Raw genomic sequence first — 25,649 nt, forward strand, 5'->3', positions numbered from 1 at the left:
TGCTCTGGATAGGACTTCCAGTATCATATTGAGTAGAAGTTTTAACAGTGGGCATCCTTTCCCTTGTTCATGATCTTACAGGAAAAGCTTTCATCTTTTCACCGCTATTAAGATGTTAGCTGAGGGCTTATCCTATGTAGCCTTTATTATGTTGAAGTACAGCACTTCCATAACTAAAAAGTTTCCATCATAAAAGAATGTTAAAGTTTCTCAAATGCTTTCTCTGCATCTACTGAGATGATTATATATAACTTTTACCCTTCATTCTGTTAATAGTGTATCACATATGTTGATTTGTGTATGTTGAACAATCCTCGATTGTGGTGTATCATCCTTTAATGTGCTGTTGAATTTAATTTGCTAGTATTTTGTTGAGAATTTTTGCATCTATGTTCATCAGGGATATGGGCCTATAATTTTCTTTTGCAGTATCCTTGTCTGGCTTTGGTATCAGAGCAATGCTGCCCTTGTAAATGAGCTTGGAAGTATTTCCCCTTCTTCAGTTATTTTGGGAGAGTTTGAGAAGGACTGGCATTAATTCTTTGTTAAATGATAGAAATTCACCAGTGAAGCCATGAAATACTACTAGGTTTTATTTTGTTTGGGTTTTTTTTGATTACTGATTAAGAGTCTTCATATTCCTTATTGGTTTGTTCATTGCATCAAACTAAAAGCTTTTGTGCAAAAAGAAAACAATCAACAGAGTGAAGAGACAACCTACAGAATGAGAGAAAATACTTGCAAACCACATATCTAATAAGGAGTTAATATTGAAAATATAAAAGGAACTCAAACAACTCAATAGCAAGAAAACAAATACCCAATTTAAAAAATGGGCAGGTGACTTGAATAGGCATTTCTCAAAAGCAGACATAAAAATGGTCAATGGGTATATGAAAAATGCTCAACATCACTATTCATGAGGGTAATGAAAATTAAAATCACAATGAGCTACTACTTCACATCTGTTAGAATGGCTATTATAAAAAAGACAAAAGATAACAAGCACTGGTTAAGACCTGGAGAAAACAGAACCCTTGCACACTGTTGGTGAGAATATACATTAGTACAGCCATTATGGAAAATGATATGAAGGATCCTCAAAAAATTAAAAATGAACTATCATATGATCCAGCTTCTAAGTATGTATCAAAAGAAAGAAATCAGTATGTCTAAGAGATATCTAGATATCTGTACTCCCATGTTCATTACAGCATTATTCACAAGATATGGCGTCGACGTATGGTATTCTACACACTGGAATACACTATCAACCTTAAGAAAGAAGGAAATTCTTTCATTTGTGATAGCGTGAGTGAACCTGGAAGACATTATATTAAGTGAAATAAGGCAGACACAGAAACACAAATATTGCATAATGTCACACATGTGGAACCTAAAAACATCAAAATCGCAGAAGTAGAGAATAGAATGCTGGTTGTCAGGGGCTGAAGGATGGGAGGGTTCAGGGAAGGAAGATTTAGGAGATGTTGGCTAAAGGGTACAAAATTTCACTTAGACAGGATGAATAAGTCCTGGAGATTCATCGTATAGAATGGTAACTGCAGTTAATAATAATGCATTAATACAGGCACACCCCTCATTTTATTGCGTGTTGCTTTATTGCACTCAGCAGATATTGCACTTTTCACAAATTGAGGGTTGGGGTAACCTTGTGTCAAACAAATCTATTGGTGCCATTTTTCTTACAGCATGTGCTCACTTCATGTCTCTGTGTCACATTTTAATAATTTTCACAATATTTCCTTTTTCATTATTATTATATCTGTTATGGCGATCTGTGTTCAGATGTTACTATTTTAACTGTTTTAGGGCACCACAAACTGCACCCAAATAAAATGGTGAGCTTAATTGATAAGGGTTGTGTGTGCTCTGACTGCTCCACTCACCAGCTAGTCCCCCATTTCTCTCCCTCTCCTTGGGCCTTCCTATTCCCTAAGACACAGCAATACTGAAATTACGCCAATTAATAACCTTACAATGGCCTCTTAGTGTTCAGATGAAAGGAAGAATTGCACATCTCTCACTTCAAATCAAAAGCTAGAAATGATTAAGCTTAGTAAGGATGGTATGTTGAAAGCTGAGACAGGCCAAAAGCTAGGCCTCTTGCACCAAACAGCCAAGCTGAGAATGCAAAAGAAAAAAGTTACTGAAGGAAACTAAAAGTGCTGCTCCAGTGAACACACTAATGATAAGAAGGCAAAACAGCCTTATTGTTGATACAGAGAAAGTTGTGTGGTCTGGAAAAATCAAACCAGTCATAGCATTTCCTTAAGCCAAAGCCTAATTAAGAACAAGGCCTTGACACTCTTCAATTCTATAAAGGCTAAGAGTGGTGAGGAAGTTGCAGAAGTCTGAAGCTAGCAGAGGTTGGTTCATGAGGTTTAAAGGAAAGAAGCCCTTTCTATAACATAAAAGTACAAGGTGAAGCAGCAAGTGCTAATGGAGAAGCTGCACCAGGTTATCCAGAAGATCTAGCTAAAATAATTGATGAAGGTGGCTAGACTAAACAACAGATTTTCAATGCAGACTTAACAGTGCTCTATTGGAAGAAGATGCCATCTAGAACTTTCCTAGCTAGAGAGAAGGCAATGCCTGGCTTCAAAGCTTCAAAGGACAGGCTGACTCTCGCTAGGGGCTAATACATCTGGTGACTTCAAATTGAAGCCAATATTCATTTACCATTTAGAAACTCTTAGTGCCCTCAAAAACTATGCTAAATCTACTCTACCTGTACTCTATAAATGGAATGTGAAAGGCTAGATGACACCATATCTGTTTGCAGCATTGTTTACTATTTTAAGCCCACCATTGGGAACCACTCAGAAAAAGATTCCTTTTAAAATATTAGTGCTAATTGACAATGCACCTGATCACCCAAGAGCTCTGATGGAGATGTACAAGGAGATGAATGTTGTTTTCATGCCTGATAACACAACATCCATTCTGCAGGCATGGATCAGGTCTTATTATTTAAGAAATATATTTTATAAGGCTAAAGGTGTCACAGATAGTGATTCCTCTGATGGACCTGGGCAAAGTAAATTGAAAACCTTCTGAAAAGGAGTTACCATTCCAGATGCCATAAGAACATTGTGATTTATGGGAGGAGGTCAGAATATCAACATCAACAGGAGTTTGGAAGAAGTTGTTTCCAACTCTCATAGATGCGTTTGAGTGGTTTAAAATTTCAGTGGAGAAAGTCACTGCAGATGTGGTAAAAAATTACAAGATAATTAGAATTAAAAGTGGAGCCTGGAGATGTGACTGTATTGCTGCAATCTCCTGATAAAACTATAACGAGTGAGGAGTTGCTTCTTGCAGATGAGCAAAGAAAGTAGTTTCTTGAGATGGAATCTATTTCTGGTGAAGATGCTGTGAAGATTATTGAAATGACACCTGAGAATTTAGAATATTACATCAACTTAGTTGGTAAAGCAGTAACAAGGTTTGAGAGAACTGACTCCAATTTTAAAAGAAGTTCTACTGTGGGTAAAATGCTACCAAAAACATCACATGCTACAGAGAAATCTTTTATGAAAAGAAGAGTCAGTCAAGTGTGTCACTTTGTTGTCTTATTTTAAGAAATTGCCACTGCCATCCCAACCTTCAGCGACCATCACCTTGATCAATCAGCAGGCAAACATCAATGCAAGACCCTCCACCAGCAAAAAAAATTGGGAAATGCTGAAAGCTGAGATGATCATTAGTATTTTTTTAGCAATAAAATAATTTCAAATTAAGATATGTACTTTTAAAAAGATATAATGTTATTGCACACTGAATAGACTACAGAGTAAACATAACTTAAATGCACTGGGAAACCAAAAAATGTGTGACTTGCTTTACTGTGACTTTAGTTGTATTGTGGTGGTCTGGAACTGGACCTGCAGTATCTCTGAGGTATGACTACATGAAAATTGCTAAGAGATTCAATCTTAAATTTTTTGCCATGAAAAAGTAACTATGTGAGGTGGATATTCATTTGTTTTAGTCATTTCACAATGTATACTTATATTGAACCATCATGTTGTACATTATAAATATACGCAATTTTATTTGTCAAGTATACTTAATAAAGCTGAGGGGGAGGGAGGAAGAAATAAACTTTCCAGTGTCAACTTATTAAGAATGGAGTTAAATTCTCAAATCCATATTTTTCACATTCAGATTTTTGTTATGGACTGGTCTATTTTGGCATTACTATAAAGAAATACCTAAGGCAGAATAATTTATAAAGAGATTTATTTTGGCTCATGGTTCTGCAGACTGTAGAAGAAGCATACTGCCAACATCTGCTTCTGATGAGGGCCTCAGGAAGCTTTCAATGATGGCAGAAGGCAAAGAGGGAGCAGGCATGTCACAGGCAAAGAGAGGGAGCAAGAGAGAGGGGGAGGTGCCATGTTTGTTTTAAAAAAACAAAAGCAGGAACCAGCTCATTACCCATTGGGAGGACACCAAGCCATTCATGAGAGATCCTCCCCCATGACCCAAACGCCTCCCATTAGGCCCCACCTCCAACACTGGGGATCACATTCCAACATGAGATTTGGAGGGGACAAACATATAATGTTCTTACCATGACCCTGGTAGTTGTAACAGAAGGAAGTATAATGGGCCATTATATTTTTAATTTTTAAAAATATCAATATACTGTTTTGAGAATAAATTTTACAATGTTAAATGTGTTTATTTTATTTTATTTTAATTTATTTTGAGATAGAGTCTCACTCTGTCACCCAGGCTGGACTGCAGTGGTGCAATCTCACCTCACTGCAGCCTCTGCCTCCTGGGGTCTAGTGATTCTCCTGCCTCAGCCTCCCAAGTAGCTGGGATTATAGGTGTGCGCCACCACACCTGTAGATGGAGCCTGGCTAATTTTTGCATTTTTAGTAGAGACAGGGTTTCACCATGTTGGCCAGGCTGTTGTTGAACTCCTGACTGCAAGTGATCTGCCCACCTCAGCCTCCCAAAGTGCTGGGATTACAGGCGTGAGCCACCACACCTGGCCTTAAATTTGTTTTTAAAAATATCATTAAGGATAGTAGCTATATAATTATTTTCACACATTCTCAAGTGCTATAATCTATGAAAAAATAATTATTATAATAATTAACTCCAAAAAGATATGCATGTTTATCTGGGATTCAATTAATTTAATGCAAAAGCCTTAAAATGGTCGTAACTTCTTCAAATTAATCCTATAAAATATAAAAATAATCCTAAATATGTACAAATGTTTAGTTATAAAGATGTTTATCATGGCATTTTTTAATAGCAAAACATTAAAAACAGCCTAGATGGCCAATGATTGGTTAAATAAATTATAGTATATCCTTATGATTTAATACAAAATAGTATTGTAGAACAATTCTTTATAAAGAAAAATGTTAACTAAACATTATGTTTTGAAAGATCCAAATTTTGGAGCTGGGCTGGGTGCAGTGGCTTAGGCCTGTATTCCCAGCACTTTGGGAGGCCAAGGCAGGCAGATCACTTGAGTTCAGGAGTTCAAGATCGGCCTGGGCAACATGGTGAAACTCCACCTCTACCAAAAATACAAAAAATTAGCCGGGTATGGTGGCACATGCCTATAGTCCCAGCTACTTGGGAAACTGAGATGGGAGGATCGCTTGAGCCTGGGAGGCAGAGGCTGCAGTGAGTCGAAATCCCACCACTGCACTCCAGCCTGGGTGACACGGTAAGACTCTGTTTAAAAAAAAAAAAATTGGAGCTGGTAGAAATTTGTGTGTCTATACACAAAATAGAGTATATATACAAAAATTAACAGTCATTACCTTTTGGCAGAATTATGTATACTTTTTTTTACCTTTTTGTTTTTTCCTGTAGTTTCAAAATTTTCTCCAGTGAAGATATACATTTGGAAATCATATTAAAATGTTATTAGGGAAAAAGTGCTTCTCACACCTTAATGTGCATATAAATCAGCTGGGAAATCTTGTTAAAATGCTGATTCTGACTAAGTAGGTCTAGGTGGGACCTGGGATTCTTCCTCCTAACAAGCTCCCAGGAGATGCTAATAATGCTGGACAGGGACCACACTTTGAGTAGCAAGCTGTCTTCTAACTCTGTCATATGGCTATTTTTGCAAAGCACAAGCAAGTAAAAGCTTCTCGTTATGTTAGTACAGTTGATATAGTACTTGCATTGCTAAATGGCTCATGGAATGATTTCCTGATTTCAACATCATTTAATATCCCAACTATTTTAGTTTTACTATAAAGTCTGCTTGTTACTTAAATTTTTATTAAAAATCATGATAAAAATACACAGGTAACACTGAAAATTGGTATTTACTAGAGCCAGGTCAGCATTTGACTGCTTTTGGTTAATGGCCATGGGCTTTTAAAATAAATTGCAAAGATCACAATAGCACAAATTAGTAAGAAGCTCATTTGTGTAATACTGCAGTGATGTTTAATGTTAATTTAACAAATAACTCAAGATTTATTGAAAATTATGCTAGTAATACTGAAATAAACTGACAAGTTATTTGCCTTCAAGGAGTTCAAAATCAAACATGAGAGACAGATACATAAGGATTAATAGTAATACATTTTAAATACTATAAATTATAATATATATAGTATACAAACTATACCATATAAATACTATAAATAAACCACAATAAAAGTTAAGTATAAGATGATATAAGAACATAAGGAAGAGCACAGACTCTAATAAGGATGAAGGATAGATGAATAGGATGCATTGGTGGTTTTGTTACAGAGATGATACCTGAGAGGATGCCTAAAGTATGGGCAAATCTCACCACTGGTAGAAGTGAAGAAAGAGAATTCCAGACAGAAGCAGCAACTTGAACAAGCACTGTTGTAAAAGGAATCCATTATCTGACTATTCATTGCCATGCTGACTGTCACGTCAAAAGTGTTAGTTCTAATTAAATGCCCAGCAAAAACGGAAGATGTATAGTAGCTATACACATTTCCCTGTAGTAAAGTAAGTTAACTTATCCTGTATTATGGTAGGTAAAATCTTTAGGCTCTTTTAACAAAGGTTGCATTATATTATTTTCCACTTTAAAAAACTGCATTGGCTCCCCACTAATACAGCGTAGTACAAAATTCTGGATGTCTAATAGAAAACTTTTAAAGTTTAAATCCAGAACCTAATTTTCTAGACAGTATCTTACTAAACCTTTTAAGTAAGTTCTAAATGTTCATATTTTCACATACTTGTGTATGTTATTTTCTTAAAATAACCTTCTTCTCTAGGTCTCAAAATTCTATTCATTCTTTAATATTTTTGAAGTCCCCCATTTTCTCTTTAGTAACAACTTTTTTCTTACACTTAGCTTCCACAGTAAGCTTAGACATTTTAAAGCAACTATTTCATTATGCCTTGAATATTATATTATGTTTGCTCTTCTTTTTGGGGGTAAGAACTAGATCTTATTTTTCCTGGAAACTTGCTTACTTACTACGATATAGTAAATACTCAAAAAAGTTTTACCAAATGAGTAGAAATTGACTATTATCAAGAAGCTTATGGAATAGTTTCAAGTGGAAAAAGCTGATACAAAGGTGGAAAGTCTTTTAGCTGAGAAGTTAAAATGATACAGATTCAATGGGCTAACAAATAGGAGGTAAACTGTCTGAGAGATTGTATAAAATTTGTAAAGGTAAAACTGACTGAAGTGGTCTACTGTAACCACTTTATGATTTTGCTAGAGGACATCCATAATCAAAACTGCTCATTTGTTTAATATATTTAAATCTAAGATTTACTAAAATGGATTTGTATTTACAAGAGAAATAGCCTGTCAATTCATAGGAAAAGAGAAAGAAAAAGTATTTGATGGTATTGACCTATTTGCTTCTTAAAATACTGTAGTTAGACCTTCATTAAGTCAGCATTGTATAACTCTACACATTTATGATCAAAGGAAGATTAAAAAGCTAACTATAATAAATTTGCTAGGAAGAGAACTTAACGCATGTCAATGCTCTCATTCATTCTGAGTTGGAACAAAAAGCAGAATTCCTCCATGCTTTTCTTTGAACTTCATGTATTTATATGTGCATGCAATTAGCTGTTACATATTTATTTAATCAAACAGGAATTTCTGTTACTTAGTTTAATAGTAAAAGATGAAACACCTGGAGACCACTATGTGGCCTTTGTTCTGTGTTTCTTCCTATACATAATGTCACTGGACACGAAAGAAACTTGGATTGAAGCATGCTGCATTTCATGTCTCCTAAATTGGTAACTGATCTTTATACAAAGGTTTATGAATTTTTTTTGTAAATTGATGTAGTTTCTATGCTTAGTTTATTTCATTATAAAAACACTTTAGGAACAAACATATTCAGTGTTTATCATCAGGAGACATTACATTCCCTTGTCAAATGAGTCATGCAAGTAAACTGCTTTAAGTAGCTTTGAAGAATGTGGTTCATATGAAACTTTGTACAGTCAGAACTCCTTCTATAACTCATTCGCCAAATAAATAAAAATTGTGTTTTCAACACAAAAATAAACCTTGGAATTTTGAAATGATCGGATTCCTCTATTTCAGCTCTATCAGTGTTTTCTCCTCTACAATTATACATTTCATAATAGGAAATTATAGCTTCATGCTACCATACTCATCCTTAGACATAAAATTATTATCTCTATTATGGTATTTGGGGATATAAAAAGGAGAGTCAAGTAGAGGAATGCTTAATTAATGAACATTCAGTTACTCTTTAAGTATTTCTTACATCATGCATATTATTTGCAGCGCTACATGGTTTGCTCCTAATTTTATTTGTGTACAAGAATCCTATTTGTTTTGACTTCACAATAAAAAAAAAACCCAGCATTTTATCCCATAGAAATCATGGCTCATGATACTATTTTCCATTACTAGATTTTAAAATATGTTTTAGAAAGCATCACAGGTCCCATACATTTAAAAAGTGGTGAAAGTCTAGTTCAAACATAACTTTTAATTATTAAAAACCCCTAACATTCATTTATTTGAGACACTTTTACTAAACACCCACTATATGAGGAGCAGGTATTAATGAAACAGAAATTAATTCAATTCTGTCTTAATTCCTCATTTAACTTTAAATTAAAACATACTTGAAATGTGTAAAAATAATTTCCAAAAGGATTTAGAAGACTGCAATTTAAAAGAATAGGGCAAGGACAATAATTAACAAGCTTTTGTTACATGGTAAAGTTTAATATTATACCACTATTTTAATATTCAACAGTTCATTAACTTGAAGATATATATTCATATTCCTCATCCATCAACTTGCTATACAGTAAAGACTATAAATAACCCAAAACCTTTTAAGTGGAAAAAATGCACAAATACATGTTCTTCCTCAATCTCCCAAAAATAGTTTGAAGAATATAAAAAAATTTCTGATTTAGTAAAAAATTAATTCAAATAAGCTTCTATAACACTGTCAAGGTGCTGTATAAACCTAGGAGTAAATTTTGTAAGCCATTCTTGATTTTGCTGTTGTGGTTGTTAAACTGAGTTTTCTTCCTTGACTGCTACCAAATACATAAACAGAAAGAGTCAAACCCTAGTGCTATCTGATGATCAAACAAACACACCAAAGAGGGCAAAAGTTTCAAGGGTAATTCTATTGTTCCTCTAATTGGAGTCACAGAAATACCTTGAGGAGGGTCCAAGGTGAGATGTAGAATGGCGGCACTAGTATTGTTTATATGTGCAATTTATCTTTTAGAGTGTATGGCACCAAAAATGGTTCCCCAGCACCATTTTAGCAAAGCTGCAAGTTCAAACATTTTAACATGCCTGAAAGAATGTGATTCATGCATAACCAACTTTTTCCTGCATTTGAGTCATATGTATAAATAACATAAAATATAATTATAAAGTTTTTGATATCCATAATGTTATAAGTGTAAGAATTTAGATAGAATAATTATGTTTTATTTTAGAAATTCCTGTTTGTAAAACTGAAATAACTTTCTCACATGCATTTAAAAATAAAACCATGGCAAACACAATAGAAATGTAATTATAAATTCAAGAGTCTTGTTGCACCTTTCAAAGTTTAAAGCTTATAAATACAAGACATTTTAAGAAGTAAACAGATGGTTGTTTCTGAAACTTAAGTATTTCATTTTTATGTAAGAACAACAAAAAAAAGTACATTAGAAATGATGTAAGAATTTTATAGAAAATCTTGTCACTGATATTGAACTTAGTCAAAAATAAAACCATACAATGATGAAAGCTGAATGATTCAGCTCAACTTATAATCAAGTTTTTATGGAATTCTTTCAACTTCATCTTGCAAAATGTCCTTGTGAAAATCAGAAAACAACAAACAAAAGAGGGTTCTTTATGTTTGATTGTAAAACTCCAATTACCATTTTAGTTGCTAGTTATAATGTATCATTTAAAAAACAAAACTTACTTGATCTGTCCCATAAGGCAGTATGTTCAGAGAAATGAAGGCTGTCATTTTCCAGAGCTGTTTTCTGATCATGTGCAGTACCTTTAGAGTGTCTATGAAATAACCGGCTAGCAAAACCTTCCAATTTCTGAAGAGCTGTAGTTGTACCTGTATACTGGTTACAAGGTGGTTCTCTATAAGCTGCCATTCATGTGCATTTACACTTTACTTAATGTAACTGCAAATGTTTCCAGAAGGAGCTCACAACTTCTTACACAGAAGCTAAGAGCTATGCATGTGTCAAACTTCCTGTTTGCAGGGTATTCAAACCACTACTGCTGTTCTGTTTCCTGTTAATATAAAACAGCACATTACTGAGCTTTTCTTAGCAAAACACTTTTCAGCTAGAGATGAGGATTTTAAAAACTTGCAATATCTGCCTAAAAGGCTTTATGTTTGGGTGTTTTAATATTAATATATAGGCTAATGAGAGCATTAAATATAAAGCTTTATATATATAGTAGGCTAAACATTTTTTAAAAAGAAAACTAGTTAAACATGTATGACAAGTCTATGCAAACAACTGAAGGCCAAGCTGTCCTCCAAACACAACATGCTAAAGACAGGTTGTATTTTTTCTAGGAAATCAACTAATATACAGATTTTATGAATCCTTATAAGCAGCTAACTTTTCATTAAAAAAAACTAGTATGAAATGGGTATGAAAAAACTCTTGCAAAACAAATTTATAACACGTATAAATAAAACAATGTGAAATAGCACTTTAAAAAATTGAATGTTTCTAATTCATTGATTTAGGCCTAATACATACAGGAACTACATACACTTAGTATGTCAGTATTGCTTATCAAACTTATAATCTGCTGACATATGTCTATTACCAGGGGTACATTTTAAAACATTCTAAAATTTGAAAAGAACAAAATACAAGATTTAAATTATATAAAATCCACCATAGCAAGAAATTTCAATTGAGAGAAAAAAGTTCCTTCTAGTTGGCTGAGACATGTTGATTTTAAAACCTTACCACTGAAGACTACTACTTACCTAAACCCCTGATTTAGTGATCTCACTTAGAAACACCTCTCTATTTTTTTTTAAACGTTGTTTCACTCTGTCCCCCAGATTGGAGTGCAGTGGTGCGACCTCCACTCACTGCGACCTCTGCTCACTGCGACCTCCGCTCCTAGGTTCAAGCGATTCTCGCCCCTCAGACATCCGAGTAGCTGGGATTATAGGCGCGCACCACCATGCCCGGCTAATTTTTGTATTTTCAGTAGAGATGGGGTTTCTCCATGTTGGCCAGGCCAGGAGTTGTCTCAAACTCCTGGCCTCAAGCGATACACCCACCTTGGCCTCCCAAAGTGCTGGGATTACAAGTGTGAGCCACCGCGCCTGGCCAAAACATCTCTTTTGATTAAAAGTAAGTAAAACTTGCCTTGTCAATTTTTAGGAAAGAAAGTAACCTGTGGCATTTAACAAAAATTTTGAGTACTTGTTTTTTGACACTAAAGGATAAGAAATTTCCGTGGTTCTCTTTGGAAGCAGAGGGGAGGGGAGGGAAGGGAAGGAAAGGAAAGAAAGAAAAAGGTCTATCTAAAACAATCTATCTAAAAAAATCTTACTTCAGATTTACTGCCAACTGTTTGACAAACATAAAAAATAGAAACAATACTGGTAAGTAAAATAAATAGGAACAATAATGTAATCAAATTAGGACTACATAAAAGGCCAATAAGAAAACACTGATTAATGAATTTTGCCATTTAACAGTTCATTTGTGTATACTTTGTGTAATGGAATTCATATCAATCTAAACAAGTATGTAACAGTATCTATAAGATAAACTTAAATTTATAACTTTATGTATAAATATTATGTGTGAATAACAGTTAACAAAACACTGACCAATGAATTTTGCCATGTAACAGCTCATTTCTGTATACTTTGTTTTGTGTAATAAAATTTATATCAATCTAAACAAATATGCAACAGCATCTATATGACAAAATTCTTAAATTTGTAGCTTTATGTATAAATATTATGTGTGAATAACAGTTAACAAAACACTGACCAATGAATTTTGCCATGTAACAGCTCATTTCTGTATACTTTGTTTTGTGTAATAAAATTTATATCAATCTAAACAAATATGCAACAGCATCTATATGACAAAATTCTTAAATTTGTAGCTTTATGTATAAATATTATGTGTGCATAACAATAATTTGTTTCTTAACATCTGGTAGTGCCTTACACAAAACAGACACTTATTAAATGTCTGTAGTCTTCAATAAATATCTACAGAGCATGGACTGATTCTGTAAGGGAAGAAGTGGATACAATTACTGAATTCCCTTGATTTGCTCTACTGAAGGAAATTCTAATCATCTTCAAGGCTTAGTTCAAATGTCACCTCTTCAGTGAAGTCTGCCACATACTTCCTAGAAAAACAAACTTTGCTGCTTTGTTTTCACTGACCTCATAATATTATGTTAAAAGGTACTGTTTATGAATTTATATGACCCTAAATTGTGAGTTACTTGAATTCATAAATGAAATGCATGTATTACATACTCAATAAACATATGTTAAAAGAAAAAAGTATTCACTCATTTTTAACAATTTAAAGGTCTAAGTAGAATCACTGAATACTTGAAAATGTTTGAATTTTATTTATGATGGGACCATATTTATAGACAATCCAAGAAGCACCAAGTTGCTCATATATAGAGACAAGAGTAATAGAACTGTTATCATTGAACTTCTCCTTTTTTCTCTATTTGTTACTAAATTTTATTCATTCTTTGAATTACATTTTTACTCAGCGCCAATGTGGACTTCTTAACTTCTTGTTTTCCCCGCTTCCAATTACCCCCTTTAATCATTCACCTCTCTGACATATTAACCTCCCCAAAGTATTACACTCATGGTATTCCATTGCCAAATACACAAACTAATCCTAACATTTCAGCTGGACCGTATTCATTTTTAACACATCTAGCCAGATTTTTTATTTATATTCAATGTTGCTCAAGTACAGAAGTTGCAGATTCCTAACTAGAACACTAAGATTACTTTATTTAAAACAATGCATAAGCTTTAAAACAAAATTACTAAAGCAAAAAGAGTAAACTTCACTAGATGAGTATCTTGAAAACACTGTATTTTAAATCTGCACTGTTTTAAAAATAAAATTGTTTCAATTTGTTATCAAGTCCCTCCAGAAAATAGAATATTTAATATTTAAAGCAATGTTTCTATATGTGGTAATGTGACCAGGAAGCTATTGCTATAGAAGTGCTTCGGATATTTGATTTTTGATTAAAAAATAAAAATAAAAAGAAGAACTCTACTGGCATCTACTGCTAGAAAGAAACAACTGCAGTTTTAACTAAAACTATGAATTCCTTCATAACTGCAATTAACTTTAAGAAGTATATTGCTTGTTATTCTTCCTAGCGGTGTTTCCACAACTTTAATTCGCACTAAATGTCTCGCCATGCACCCAGAATTTACCAGAATAGCTTATCTTGTAGTTAAATAAGATTTTAAAACTAGAGAGTAATCAACTTCATGAGGTTGATTTTATTCCTCCTTCATTCTGCATTAATTTTTAAAATTATAGAAATTTTCAGAGTTGAACCAGCTTTAATTGCCACAAAATACCACAAAATATTGGTTTCTTTTATTTAATAATAGTGATGACACATTTACCAAGCACTTTACAACATATAAAGTGATTTACTCTGTAAAACCATTGTGAAATTACTGTAATGCACCTGAGATCCTTACAAATAAAGTAAGCAGCACAGGTATTATTATCCTTATTTTAAGATGCAAAAAATAAACATTAAGTGACTTGCCCAAAGTCACCTAGGTCTTCAAACTCCTAGATCAGGGTTTCTTGTACTGCAAGACACTGATTACCACATGAAGTAAACATTTTATTTTTAAATGCAGTTATTTTCCAAATAAGGGTGAAGAAGTTGGGGTGAAAAAATAGTGGTGGGTAAGATTCATTCTTGGATATATTGTCCCAGGTCTGAAAATCTGCTATGAGAAGGTTTTAATTAAGATGGTCACCTATAGCCATACAATTTCATTGTCCATGTTTCTTACAATCATCTTGGGGCCAAGCAGAACTATGTACTTTAAAGGTTAAATAAAAGAAAAACATGAAAACATATTTAATGTGTAAATGATGTATTTGCTCCATGTAGAGGACAAATGACATGACTATAACTCCTGCTATTCAAATAAAGGTTTTAGGGTAATAGTGTTGCTTTTTCCAGAATGTTATATATAAGTGGACTTATAGACTATGCAACCTTTTCAGATTGGCTTCTTTCATTTAGTATAGTATGGCAATTGTGATTTATCTATGTTGTGTATCTTAATATTCACTCATTTATATGGCTAAATTCTATTGTATGGAATTACCACAATTTATATATCCATTTACTGTTGAATTGCATTTGCACCTTTGTCAAAAATCAATTGACCATATTTGTGTGAGTCTATTTCTGGACTCTCTATTCTCTTTCACTGACCTATATATGTGTCAATTCTTTCACCAATACTATACTGTCTTGATTACCATAGCTTTCTAGTAAGTCTGAAATCTGATAGTGTAAATCTTCTATTTTTTTTTCCTTTTTTTCTTGAGACGGAGTCTCAGTCTGTCGCCCAGGCTGGAGTGCAGTGGTGTCATCTCAACTCACTGCAACCTCCGCCTCCTGGGTTCAAGCTATTCTCCTGCCTCAGCCTCCCAAGTAGCTGGGACTACAGATGCATGCCACCACACCCAACTAATTTTTTAATTATTTTTAGTAGAGACAAAGTTTCACCATGTTAGCCAGGATGGTCTCAATCTCCTGACCTCGTGATCCGCCTGCCTCAGCCTCCCAAAGTGTTGGGATTACAGGCGTAAGCCACAGTGCCCGGCCCTTTTTCCTTTTTTTCAAAGTTGTTTTGGCTACTACAGTTTCTTCACCTTTCCATATAAATTTTAAGATCAGTTTATCTATGTCTACAAATATAATCTTGCTGGGATTTTATTTGGATTATGTTTATTGGAAGAAATGACATCTTAACTATATTGAGTCTTTCAATCCATAATCATAGCATGTCTCTTCATTTACTTGGGTCTTCTGAATTTCTTTCATCAGTGTTTTACAGTTTTCAACACACAGATCTTGCACATAATTTTGTTAGATTTATACCTAAGTATTTTAAAAATTGGAGCTATTGTAAACAGTTCTTTAAAAATGTTTTATTAGATGGGTACACAAGTAATTGTGGTTTTCACCATTACTTTCAATGGCAAAAACCTCTATTACTTTTGTACCAAACTAATACATTGTGCATTGCTACTATATATTATTTTTATATATTATTGTTGCTAAACTCAGTTTTAGGAGACTTTCTTTTTATAGATTTCTTGGAATTTTCTATGTAGGCAGTCATGTCATCTTTCAACAGGAACTATTTATTTCTAATCTGTATGCCTTTTATTTATTTGTCTTGCCTTATTGCATTGGTCAAGAATTACAGTGCAATGTTGAACAAGGTGGTGACAATGAACATTCTTGCCTTATTCCAAGTCTTAGGAAGAAAGCATTCAGTTTTTCATCATTAACTACTAAAATGTTAGCTGTAGACGCTGTTTTGTAGATGCCCCTTATTGAGATAACAAAGTTTCCTTTTTTTTTCCTGGGTTAGTGAAGAGTTATCTTAGGAGGATGCTGAATTTTACCTAATGTGTTTTCAGCATTTGTTGATAAAATCATGTGGTTTTTACCTTTTAGTCTACTAATATGGTGGGTTGCACAGATTAATTTTCAAATATTGAACCAGCTTTGAATTATCAGAATGAACACCTTTTGGTCTTGGTGTAATATTCCTTGTATATATTGCTGGATTCAACTTACTAATATTTTACTGAGGATTTTTCTGTTTGTGTTCATAAAGATACATTGTTTGGTAGTTTTATTTTCATGTGCCATCTTTGCATGATTTTGGTAGCAGGTTAAGATTGGCTTCACAAAATAAGTTGAGAAGTATTCTGTCTTATATTTTTCCAGAAGAAACTGTGAGAATTGGTATCATTTCTTCTTTAAATGTTTTGTAGAATTTCCCAGAACTATCTGGGACAGTGTTTTGTTTTTCGTTTTTGTTTTTGATTTTTTTTTGAAGATTACAAATACTAATACAATGTCTTCAATAAACAGAGTATTATTGAGTTATCAATTTCATCTCAAATGAATATTAGTAGTTTGTGTCTTTCAAGAAATGGTCTATTTCAACTAAGTCGTCAACTTTGTGTAATAAAGTTGTTTCTAATGTACACTTATTACTCTTTTAGTGCCTGTAGCATTTATACAACATTACATTATTTATTTTGTTGGTCAAATTATTCCATTTTGACCATGGGAAGCTCCATCAACTTCCTCCTATGTCCCTTTGATATATCTCTATCATTGTGTATGTGTGCATGTGTGTACACATGTGTATGTGTTTGAGCACATCCTTACTTTCTAGCACTGCAAGATGCCCCATGCTCACTTTGTGTATTTCCTGCCCCAGCCCTTTTAGAATCATCCATTTCTCCAAGGAGCCTTAGTTCCTTTTACTGGAGAATGGTCTTAGAAATCAAGATCTGGCAAGTGGGTACATTCATCTACTGGGGTGTTGTTGCTTCTAGGCCCTCTTTTCTGAGAGCAAGGAAATATACGTGTATACTAACATTTGCCTATTCCCTTATCTATAAGTATTTCCATATGTAACTGTGTCTATAAGCAAAGCATGAGTTCATTCTGGTTTCCAACTCTAATGCATTACTACATGATTTCTTCTAGCTGCCTCCCCTTACTTATCTGTAAATCCTACTCCAATAGAGAGAAACCTGGCTCCCACCATCCACCATCAACTTATTTACTTGTTCAATTTCAGTATATACATATAGAAATATCAGAATTGTTAACCTGGTAGGTAGGTTAACAACTTTATTCCCATGGAAAATAACTTTATCAACTAGACTACAGTACTCTTTTCCCTCCAGTCTTACGGACTCCACTTATTTTCAAGGTAACTTAAGTCAACACATTTCAACTCCATTTGCTTCAGTAGGTTGTTTCATACATTTGTACTACAGTTATATTATTTTTTCACCTCCTGCATTCCATCCTCAGATCCATCAACCTTCTAAATGAGTTTTTTTAAAGTTTGCGTACATTAAGACTTGTTCTTTGTGCTGTAAGTGCTGTGGATTTGGACAAATGCATAATGCCATGTATCCAATAATTTTACAACCCTAATTAATCCCTTGTGTTTCCCTGAACCTTGGCACCTAATGATATTTTTTACCACTGGTGAGTTTTGCCTTTTCCAGAATGTCATATAATTGCAATCATAAAGTATACAGACTTTTCAGTGTTTTTATCACTTAGTAATATGTATTTAAAATTTATCCATGTCTTTTTACGGCTTTATAGCTCTTTTATATAATTCAATAATGTTTGATCATATGGATGTATTAGTCTGTTTTCATGCTGCTATAAGGAACTGTTTGAGGCTGGGTAATTTATAAAGGAAAGGGGTTTGATTGACTCACAGGTCAGCATGGCTGGGAAGGCCTCAGGAAACTTACAATCACCCCAGAAGGTGAAGAGGAACCAAGGCACCTTCTTCACAAGGTGGCAGGAAGGAGAAGTGCCAAGCAAAAAGGGGAAGAGCCCCTTATAAAAAGATCAGATTTTGTGAAAACTCACTATCATGAGTACAGCATGGAGGAAAACACCTCCATGATTCAATTACCTCCACCTGGTTTCTTCCTTGACACATGGCGATTATGGGGATTACAATTCATGATGAGATTTGGGTGGTGACACAAAGCCTAGCCATGTCAATGGATATATCACAGTTTATCCATTCACCTACTGAAGGACATTTTGGTTGCTCCCAGTTTTTGACAATTATGAAGGAAGCTATAATGTGCAGTTTTCATGTGCAGGTTTTTGTGTGGATATTGTTTTTAAATCGGTTAAATACCTACAAGTGTGATTGCTGGATTGTGTGGTAAAACTATATTTAATTTTTCAAGAAATTGCCAAACTGTCTTCCAAAGTGGTTGTGCCATTTTCATTACCAGCAGCAACGAAAAAGAGTTTATGTTGCTCTGCATCTTTGTCACCAATCGGCAGTCAGAGTGAGTGTGTGAGTGTGTGTGTGTGTGTGTGTGTGGTTTTAGCCATTCTAGTAAGTGTACAGTGGTATCTCATTGTTTTTAATTTGCAATTTGACAAATAATATTGAATATCTTTTCATATACTTATTTGACATCTATATCTTTAATAAGATGGCTATTCAGATTTTTGCCTACTTTTTAATAGGGTTGTTTGTTATTTTAGAACTGATTTTTATTTTGTATATTTCACCAGTGAATTCATCTGGTCCTGATTCTTTCTTTTTCTGAAAATTATTAATTATAATTTTTAAATGATCGATTCAATTTTTAAAAGCTATAGAAGCATTCAGATTTATTTACACTTGTGTAAGTTTTGATAGTTTGTAGGAATTGGTCCATTTCATTTATCAAATTTTGGGGCATAAAGTTTTTCATAGTATTCCTTTATTATCTTTTTAATGCCCATGGATGCTTCAGTGAAAAAGATCCATCTTTCATTTCTGATATTGGTAATTTCTATCTTCTTTTATTCTTCCTTATCCTGGCTAGAATTTTATCAATTTTATTTATTTTTTTCAAATAACTTTTAGTTTTGTTGAATTTATTGTTTTCCATTTCAATGATTTCTGCTCTAATTTTTATTATTTCTTTTCTTTTGCTTGCATTGGGCTTAAATTGCTCTTCTTTCTCTAGTTTTCTAAGGTAGAACTTTTTATTACTGATTTTAGATCTTTCTTCTTTTCTAGAACCTGCATTTAAGGCTATAAATTTCCCCTAAGCACTGCCTTTACTAAATTGCAAAAAAAAATTGATAAACTGTACTCTGATTATCATTTAGCTTAAAATATTTTAAAATTTCTCTGGAGGCTTCTTTGACCCATGTGTTATTTAGAAATATGTTCTTTAACTAATTTCCAGCTTTCTTCCTGTTACTGATTTCTAGTTTAATTCCACTGTAGTCTAAGAACATACTTTGCATGATTACTATCTTAAAAGACTTGTTAAATGTGGTTTATGGCCAAGAATGTGGTCTATCTTGGTAAATGCTCCTATAAGCTGAAGAAAAAAATGTATATTTTGCTCTTGTTAAATGGAGCATTTAATGAATGCTAATTACATCAAATAGATAGTACTGCTCAGGTCAATTACCTACTTACACTGATTTTCTGCCTGCTTAATCTATATCAATTATTGAAAGAGGAGTGTTGAAGTCTTCAAGTATAATAGTGGAGTTGGCTGTTTTTCATTTCACTTCTGTCAGCTTTTGCTTCACGTATTTTGATACTTTGTTGTTAAGTTCATATATTTAGGATTGATAAGACTTTTTGGAGAATTGACTGCCAAATACGTATGTAATGCTCCCCCAACCTTTTTAAATCCCTGATGTTTATTGCTCTGAAGTTTGTTTTCTCTGAAATGTATATAGCTACTTCAGCTTCCTTTTGGTTAGTGATTATATGGTATATCTTTCTCCATCTCGCTCCTTTTTACCTTACCTATTCTTTATATTTAAAGTGGGTTTCTTACAGACAGTGCATAGCTTGCCTTAAAAAATCATAAAAGAAAAAATGAAAGTAAAATAAGGATCTTTTATTTTTCATATTCCCCACTGATCTAAAGGAAACTGTTTAAAGTAACAATAGTAACAACATACTGGGTGATAATTTCAATATGGACAAGGAAAATGAATAACTGCCATGTCATAAGAGATGGGAGAAAGTCTTGCTTTTCTAAACTAAGTTTCGTTTTTTATCCACTCTGAACTGTCTTTTAATGGATGTTTACACGATTCACATTTAAAGTGACGACTGACATAGTTATATTCCACCTTGTTTGTAACTGTTTCTAACTGTTGACTTTATTCTTTCTTCCCCGTCCTATTTTTCTTCCTCTTCTGGTTTTAAATGAACATTTTATATGATTCTATTTAATCTTATCTCGTAACATTTCCCTTATACCTCTTTTTAGAATCCTTTTTAGTTGTCCCGCAGTTTGCAGTATGCATTTTTAACTAATCTAAGTCCACCTTCAAATAACACTACACTGTTTTCTTTGCAGTACAGGTACTTTGTAATAGAGTATTCCCAAATACTTTCTCCTATCTCTTTTAACATTGCAGTCATTCATTTCCCTTGTCCATATGGTATTATTGGTAGGAACAGGAGGCAGAAAAATTCTAGGCAGAAAAGGGCAGGGTCCCCAGCGAAGGCCCCATCCTCAAGCCTGGAAGCACGGCCCAAAGTGAGAACATACATTCCTGTTTTCCCACTTGAATGTTGCCTTTTCCAAAACCACCCATGGCCTGCCCTGCCCCAAATCCTATACCCATAAAAACCCCTGACCCAGCTGGCAGAGAAGGAGAAGCAGCCAAACATGGAGAGGAGAAACAGCAGCTGAACGTTGGAGAGAAGCAGCTTGACTTCAGAGGAATGGCTTGACAGTGGGACTTCGGAGAAGAGTCTGGCCAGAGAGACTTCAAGGGGAGACTACTTTCCCACTCCATCCTCTTTCCAGCTCCCTTTCCCGCTGAGAGCCATTTCCATCAGCAATAAAATCCCCCACACTTACTGTCCTTCAATTCATTCATGCAACCTAATCTTTCCTGTATGCAGGACAAGAGCTCAGGATACACAAGGCTATCACACTCTCTGAACTTGTGAACAGGCAAAGGGTCCACTGAACTGTTAAACACTTAAGCCATCCATGGATGGCAAAGCTAAAAGAGTACTGACTGTAACATTACTTCGGGGGCTTTGAGGGGTTGCAGGTACTCCCTCACTAGGTGTTGCCATGGCCCGCATGGAATTTGGCTCCTGGCAGTGCCCAGAAGCACTCGTCTTGGCTCCTGCACTGGCTCAGCTGTGCTCCCCCTCCCGCAAGGGGTAGAGGGCAGCAGATCTGAGCGAGTGAAGCCGAGTAAAGCCAAGTGAAGCAGAGTAAAGCCAAGTGAAGCTGGCCAAAGCCGCCAACTAGCTCCAGCACCAGCACTCCAATTCCCCCACCACCACGAAGGCATCAGGGAAAACTTCCTGTTTCATTATTACCCAGCATGTTGTTCCTACTGTTACTTTATACAGTTTCTTTTAGATCAATGAGGAATAAGAAAAATAAAAGATCCTTATTTTACCTTCATTTTTTTCCTTTTATCATTATTTTCCTTTCTTTGTGTAGATCTGAGTTTCAGGTCTGTTGGCAATGAATAACCTTAGTATTTGTTTGAGAAGGTATTTATTTTATTTGTCCCTCAGTTTTGAAGGTTAATTTCACAGATATATAATTATAGGTCAGTTGGTATTTTTTTTCTTTCAACTTTTAAAATATTTTACTCTACTCTTTTCTTGCTTGCATGGTGATGAGAAGTCTGCCATAATTCTTATTCTGTTCTTCTATAGGTAAGTTTTTATTTTCCCCTCCAAGCTCTTGCTTCTTCCAAGATTTTCTCTTAGTTTTTGGTTTTCTGCAGTTTTAAAATATAATGTGCATGGTTTACTTAATTTATCATTCATTCTGCTTGAGATTTTCTGAGGTTCCTGGATCTATATTTTAAAGTCTGTCATTGATTTTGTAACATTCTTGGCCATTATTACTTCACATATTTCTTCTTTTTTCTTCCTTCTTCTTCTGGTATTCCAATGATAGATAAATCATATACCTTTTTAAAATGTCCCACCATTCTTGGATGCTCTGTTTTTGTTTTCTCATTATTTTTTCTCTTTATATTTCACTTTAGGGAGTTCCTATTGACCTATTTTTGCCTCAATGATTCTTTCCCCAGCAGTGCCCATTCTATTGATAAGCCTATCAATGGCATTCTTCATTTCTGTTATAGTGTTTTTTATGCCTAGCATTTCCTTTTGATCTTTTCTTAGTGTCTGTCTGCTTTATGTATCTCCTGTGCTCTTACATGATGTTTATTTTTTCCATTATGGCCCTTAACATATTAATCATGGTTTTTTTATATTCCTTAGCTGATAATTCGCATATCTGTAACATCTGAGTCTGGTTCTGATTCCTGCTTTATCTCTACAGACTGTTTTTTCTTGCCTTTAGGTGTGCCTTCTAATTTTTTTTGTTGAAAGTTCACCATGTTGCATTGAGTAATAAGAACAAAGGTAAACATATGATGTGGATTTGTTAATCTGGCCAGGAGGTAAGCTGTGTTTAATGTTTGCTATAGATGTCAGAAACTTCAAGTTCCTCTAGTATCCTTATGTTTGTCTCATCCATTGACTTTGAGCTTATCTCAGTACTATTCCTCAGAAAAGAGTCCATTCTTGCAGCTCTTCCAGCTGAAATGCATTGTTATTATACCAGAGCTCTGTTGGTATGGTAGTAAGGTATGGGGAATGAAAAACAGTCTATAATTTTAGGATTAAACCTTTATTTTTTACTTTGCCTATTTTCTCTGAGTTGTGACCTTCATGGGCATTTCTCCAGTGGTATACATTTTCCCCCACTGAAACCGACACAGGAAGGCTAGAGTGAGCTGAAGTGGGAGAAATGCCCTCCCCAAACCAGGATAGGGGTCTAATAATATATTTTCCCCTACAGAGTAGACCTTTGTTGGAGAATACTCTGGGTATATTTCATAATGATTACCCTCCCTCCCTCTGCAAGAACTACGAGGGGACCTTTTCCAGGATCTTCATGAGAATATGAAGTACCTGATAAAATACATAGAAGCAAAACCCATGAAAGTGTGGGGGCCTCCCTAAGACTGCTGCTCCCAGAGGTGTCACACTCCCATGTTAGTCTACACTCAGCCTCCAGCAGTTTGTCAAAACTATCATTTAAATGTTCCCACCAATTTATGGCTCCAGTGGCTTTGGCTCTAGGTAAGCAGATCTCGGCCATGAGTCTCTGGATTTGCTTTTCTCTCCAGATTTCAGGCTAGTGGTTGCCCTGCAATCTCAGTTCTCTGATGGGGGGAAAAAAACAACAAAACACTGATTCTCAATTTTTTAGCTTTATCTTGTAAGAATGCTAGTGGTAGATTCTAGGTTCTTTACATGTCAGTGCTGAAAATGGAGTCTCTTCTCTCTGTTTTTCACTTCCATTTCTCATTCTCTGCCTTCTTTTGAATTACTTGAACATCTGCATATTTGCAGAGTTGCTTTTTTCCCTTTTTTTGATGTTGTTCTAGAGATTTCAGTATACGTACTTCATTTTTCAAAGTCTACTTAGAATTTTTTTTTTTTTTGAGACGGAGTTTTGCTCTTATTGCCCAGGCTGGAGTGCAGTGGTGCCATCTCGGCTCATTGCAACCTCTGCCTCCCGGGTTCAACCGATTCTCCTGAGTAGCTGGGATTTCAGGCACGCGCCACCACGACTAGCTAATTTTGTATTTTTAGTAGAGATGGGGGTCTTTCCGTGTTGGTGAGCTGTTCTCAAACTCCTGACCTCAGGTGATCCCCCTGCCTCGGCCTCCCAAAATGCTGGGTTTACAGGCGTGAGCCACCGCACCTGGCTAGAATTAAAATTTTATCACTTCATGGGTAACTTATAAACCTTACAGACATTTGGTTCTCTTTAAAGTCTTCTCCTTCATATTATTAGTTGTTTCCGACCTATACACATTGGAAACCCCAACAGACAATATTGTTAACTTTTTATTTCTACCATTATACATATCTTAATGAACTTAAGAGGAGAAAAAACAATTTATTATATTTATCCAGATATTTATTATTTTTGTTGCTTTCCTTTCCTTCATGAAGTTCCAAGTTTCTCTCTGGTATCACTTATTTTCTGTTTAAATAACTTTCCTTAGCATTTCTTTTAAAGCAGCACTGCTGTTGATGAATTATCTCTTTGGTTTCCAGTAATTTGGTTATATCTTTGGATGTTGTTTTCTTGGCATTCACTAAGCTTCTTCAATCTGTAAATTTATGTCAGTTGCCAAATTTGAGAAGTTTTCAGCCATTACATATTCAATTTTTTAGAAATTTCTGCAGCAATCTCTTTCCTCTTCTACTGTGATTTCAAAGACCTGTAGGGTTAGACATTTTTATATTGTTTTACAGATTCTTAAGGTTCTTTTCCCTTTATTAAACAAATGTTTTCCTGTTGTTTACAATAGACAATTTCTCCTGATCTTCTGTTCTAATTCACTGACTCTTTTCTGGGTTGTCTCCATTCTTTCTCATAATTTGAGGTACTTGTTTGGTCATTGTTGCTACTGCCACTGACACAGGAGTGCAGTTTTAGGAGTATATCTTGTCTCAAAGCAAGACCAGAAAACAAACAAACAAATGGAATTTCATTCATTTTTTTCCTTGTCACCAGGGATTTCCTTACAGGGTCTCTCATTAGAGAAAGAGAGTTTCTCTCTTTTTTTTTTTTTTTTTTTTTTGAGACGGAGTTTCGCTCTGTTGCCTAGGCTGGAGTGCAATGGCACGATCTTGGCTCACTGCAAGCTCCGCCTCCCGGGTTCATGCCATCAGCCTCCCCAGCAGCTGGGACTACAGGTGCCCGCCACCACACCCAGCTAATTGTCTGTATTTTTAGTAGAGATGGGGTTTCACCCTGTTAGCCAGGATGGTCTCCATCTCCTGGCCTCGTGATCTGCCTGCCTGGGCCTCCCAAAGTGCTGGGATTACAGGCGTGAGCCATAGCATTTTCTGTCTGAATCCACTGTACAGTTCTGGAATTCTGACTGCCTTGAGTCTAAGCTGGAGGATGTAGGAAGAAATTGCTAAAAGCAGGAAATTCACTACTGTATTTATCTCTTTTCAAGTTTTGATTTCCCTTTCCAATCTTCCTGCTATATTTACTTTTCAAAGTCTTTCTACAGCTACTTTATGTATTCTGTTCAGAATCTTTTTTAGGCATAATCAGTGGGAGGAATAGAGTGATGTGCATTTACTTACTCCATCTTAATTGGAACTAGAAGCTAATCTCATCACTTCTGATTTTAATAATTTAATAATAGATTTAGAAATAAAAAATGTAAAAGATAAAAGTTTTACTTTCAACATGCTTCACCTTAATCTCAGTGTGAA

General features: G+C 34.7%; 1 protein-coding gene across 3 annotated transcripts in view; it reads right to left on the bottom strand.

Annotated features, from left to right (window-relative positions):
• Window positions 1-25,649, bottom strand: part of PRKACB (protein kinase cAMP-activated catalytic subunit beta) — a 161,259-nt gene that overhangs the window by 83,442 nt on the left and 52,168 nt on the right. The window contains exon 1 of one of the 3 annotated variants that reach the window (XM_034933959.4): window positions 10,461-10,789. The exons of the other annotated variants lie outside the window; for them this stretch is intronic. Coding sequence (XP_034789850.1) covers window positions 10,461-10,647 — 187 coding nt within the window. The 5' untranslated portion in view covers window positions 10,648-10,789. Of the gene's footprint in view, window positions 1-10,460; window positions 10,790-25,649 lie in introns of those variants that run through there. 3 annotated transcript variants of the gene reach the window in all.

Source organism: Pan paniscus, chromosome 1 (genome assembly GCF_029289425.2).
Source record: "Pan paniscus chromosome 1, NHGRI_mPanPan1-v2.0_pri, whole genome shotgun sequence".
NCBI classification, from domain to species: domain Eukaryota; kingdom Metazoa; phylum Chordata; class Mammalia; order Primates; family Hominidae; genus Pan; species Pan paniscus.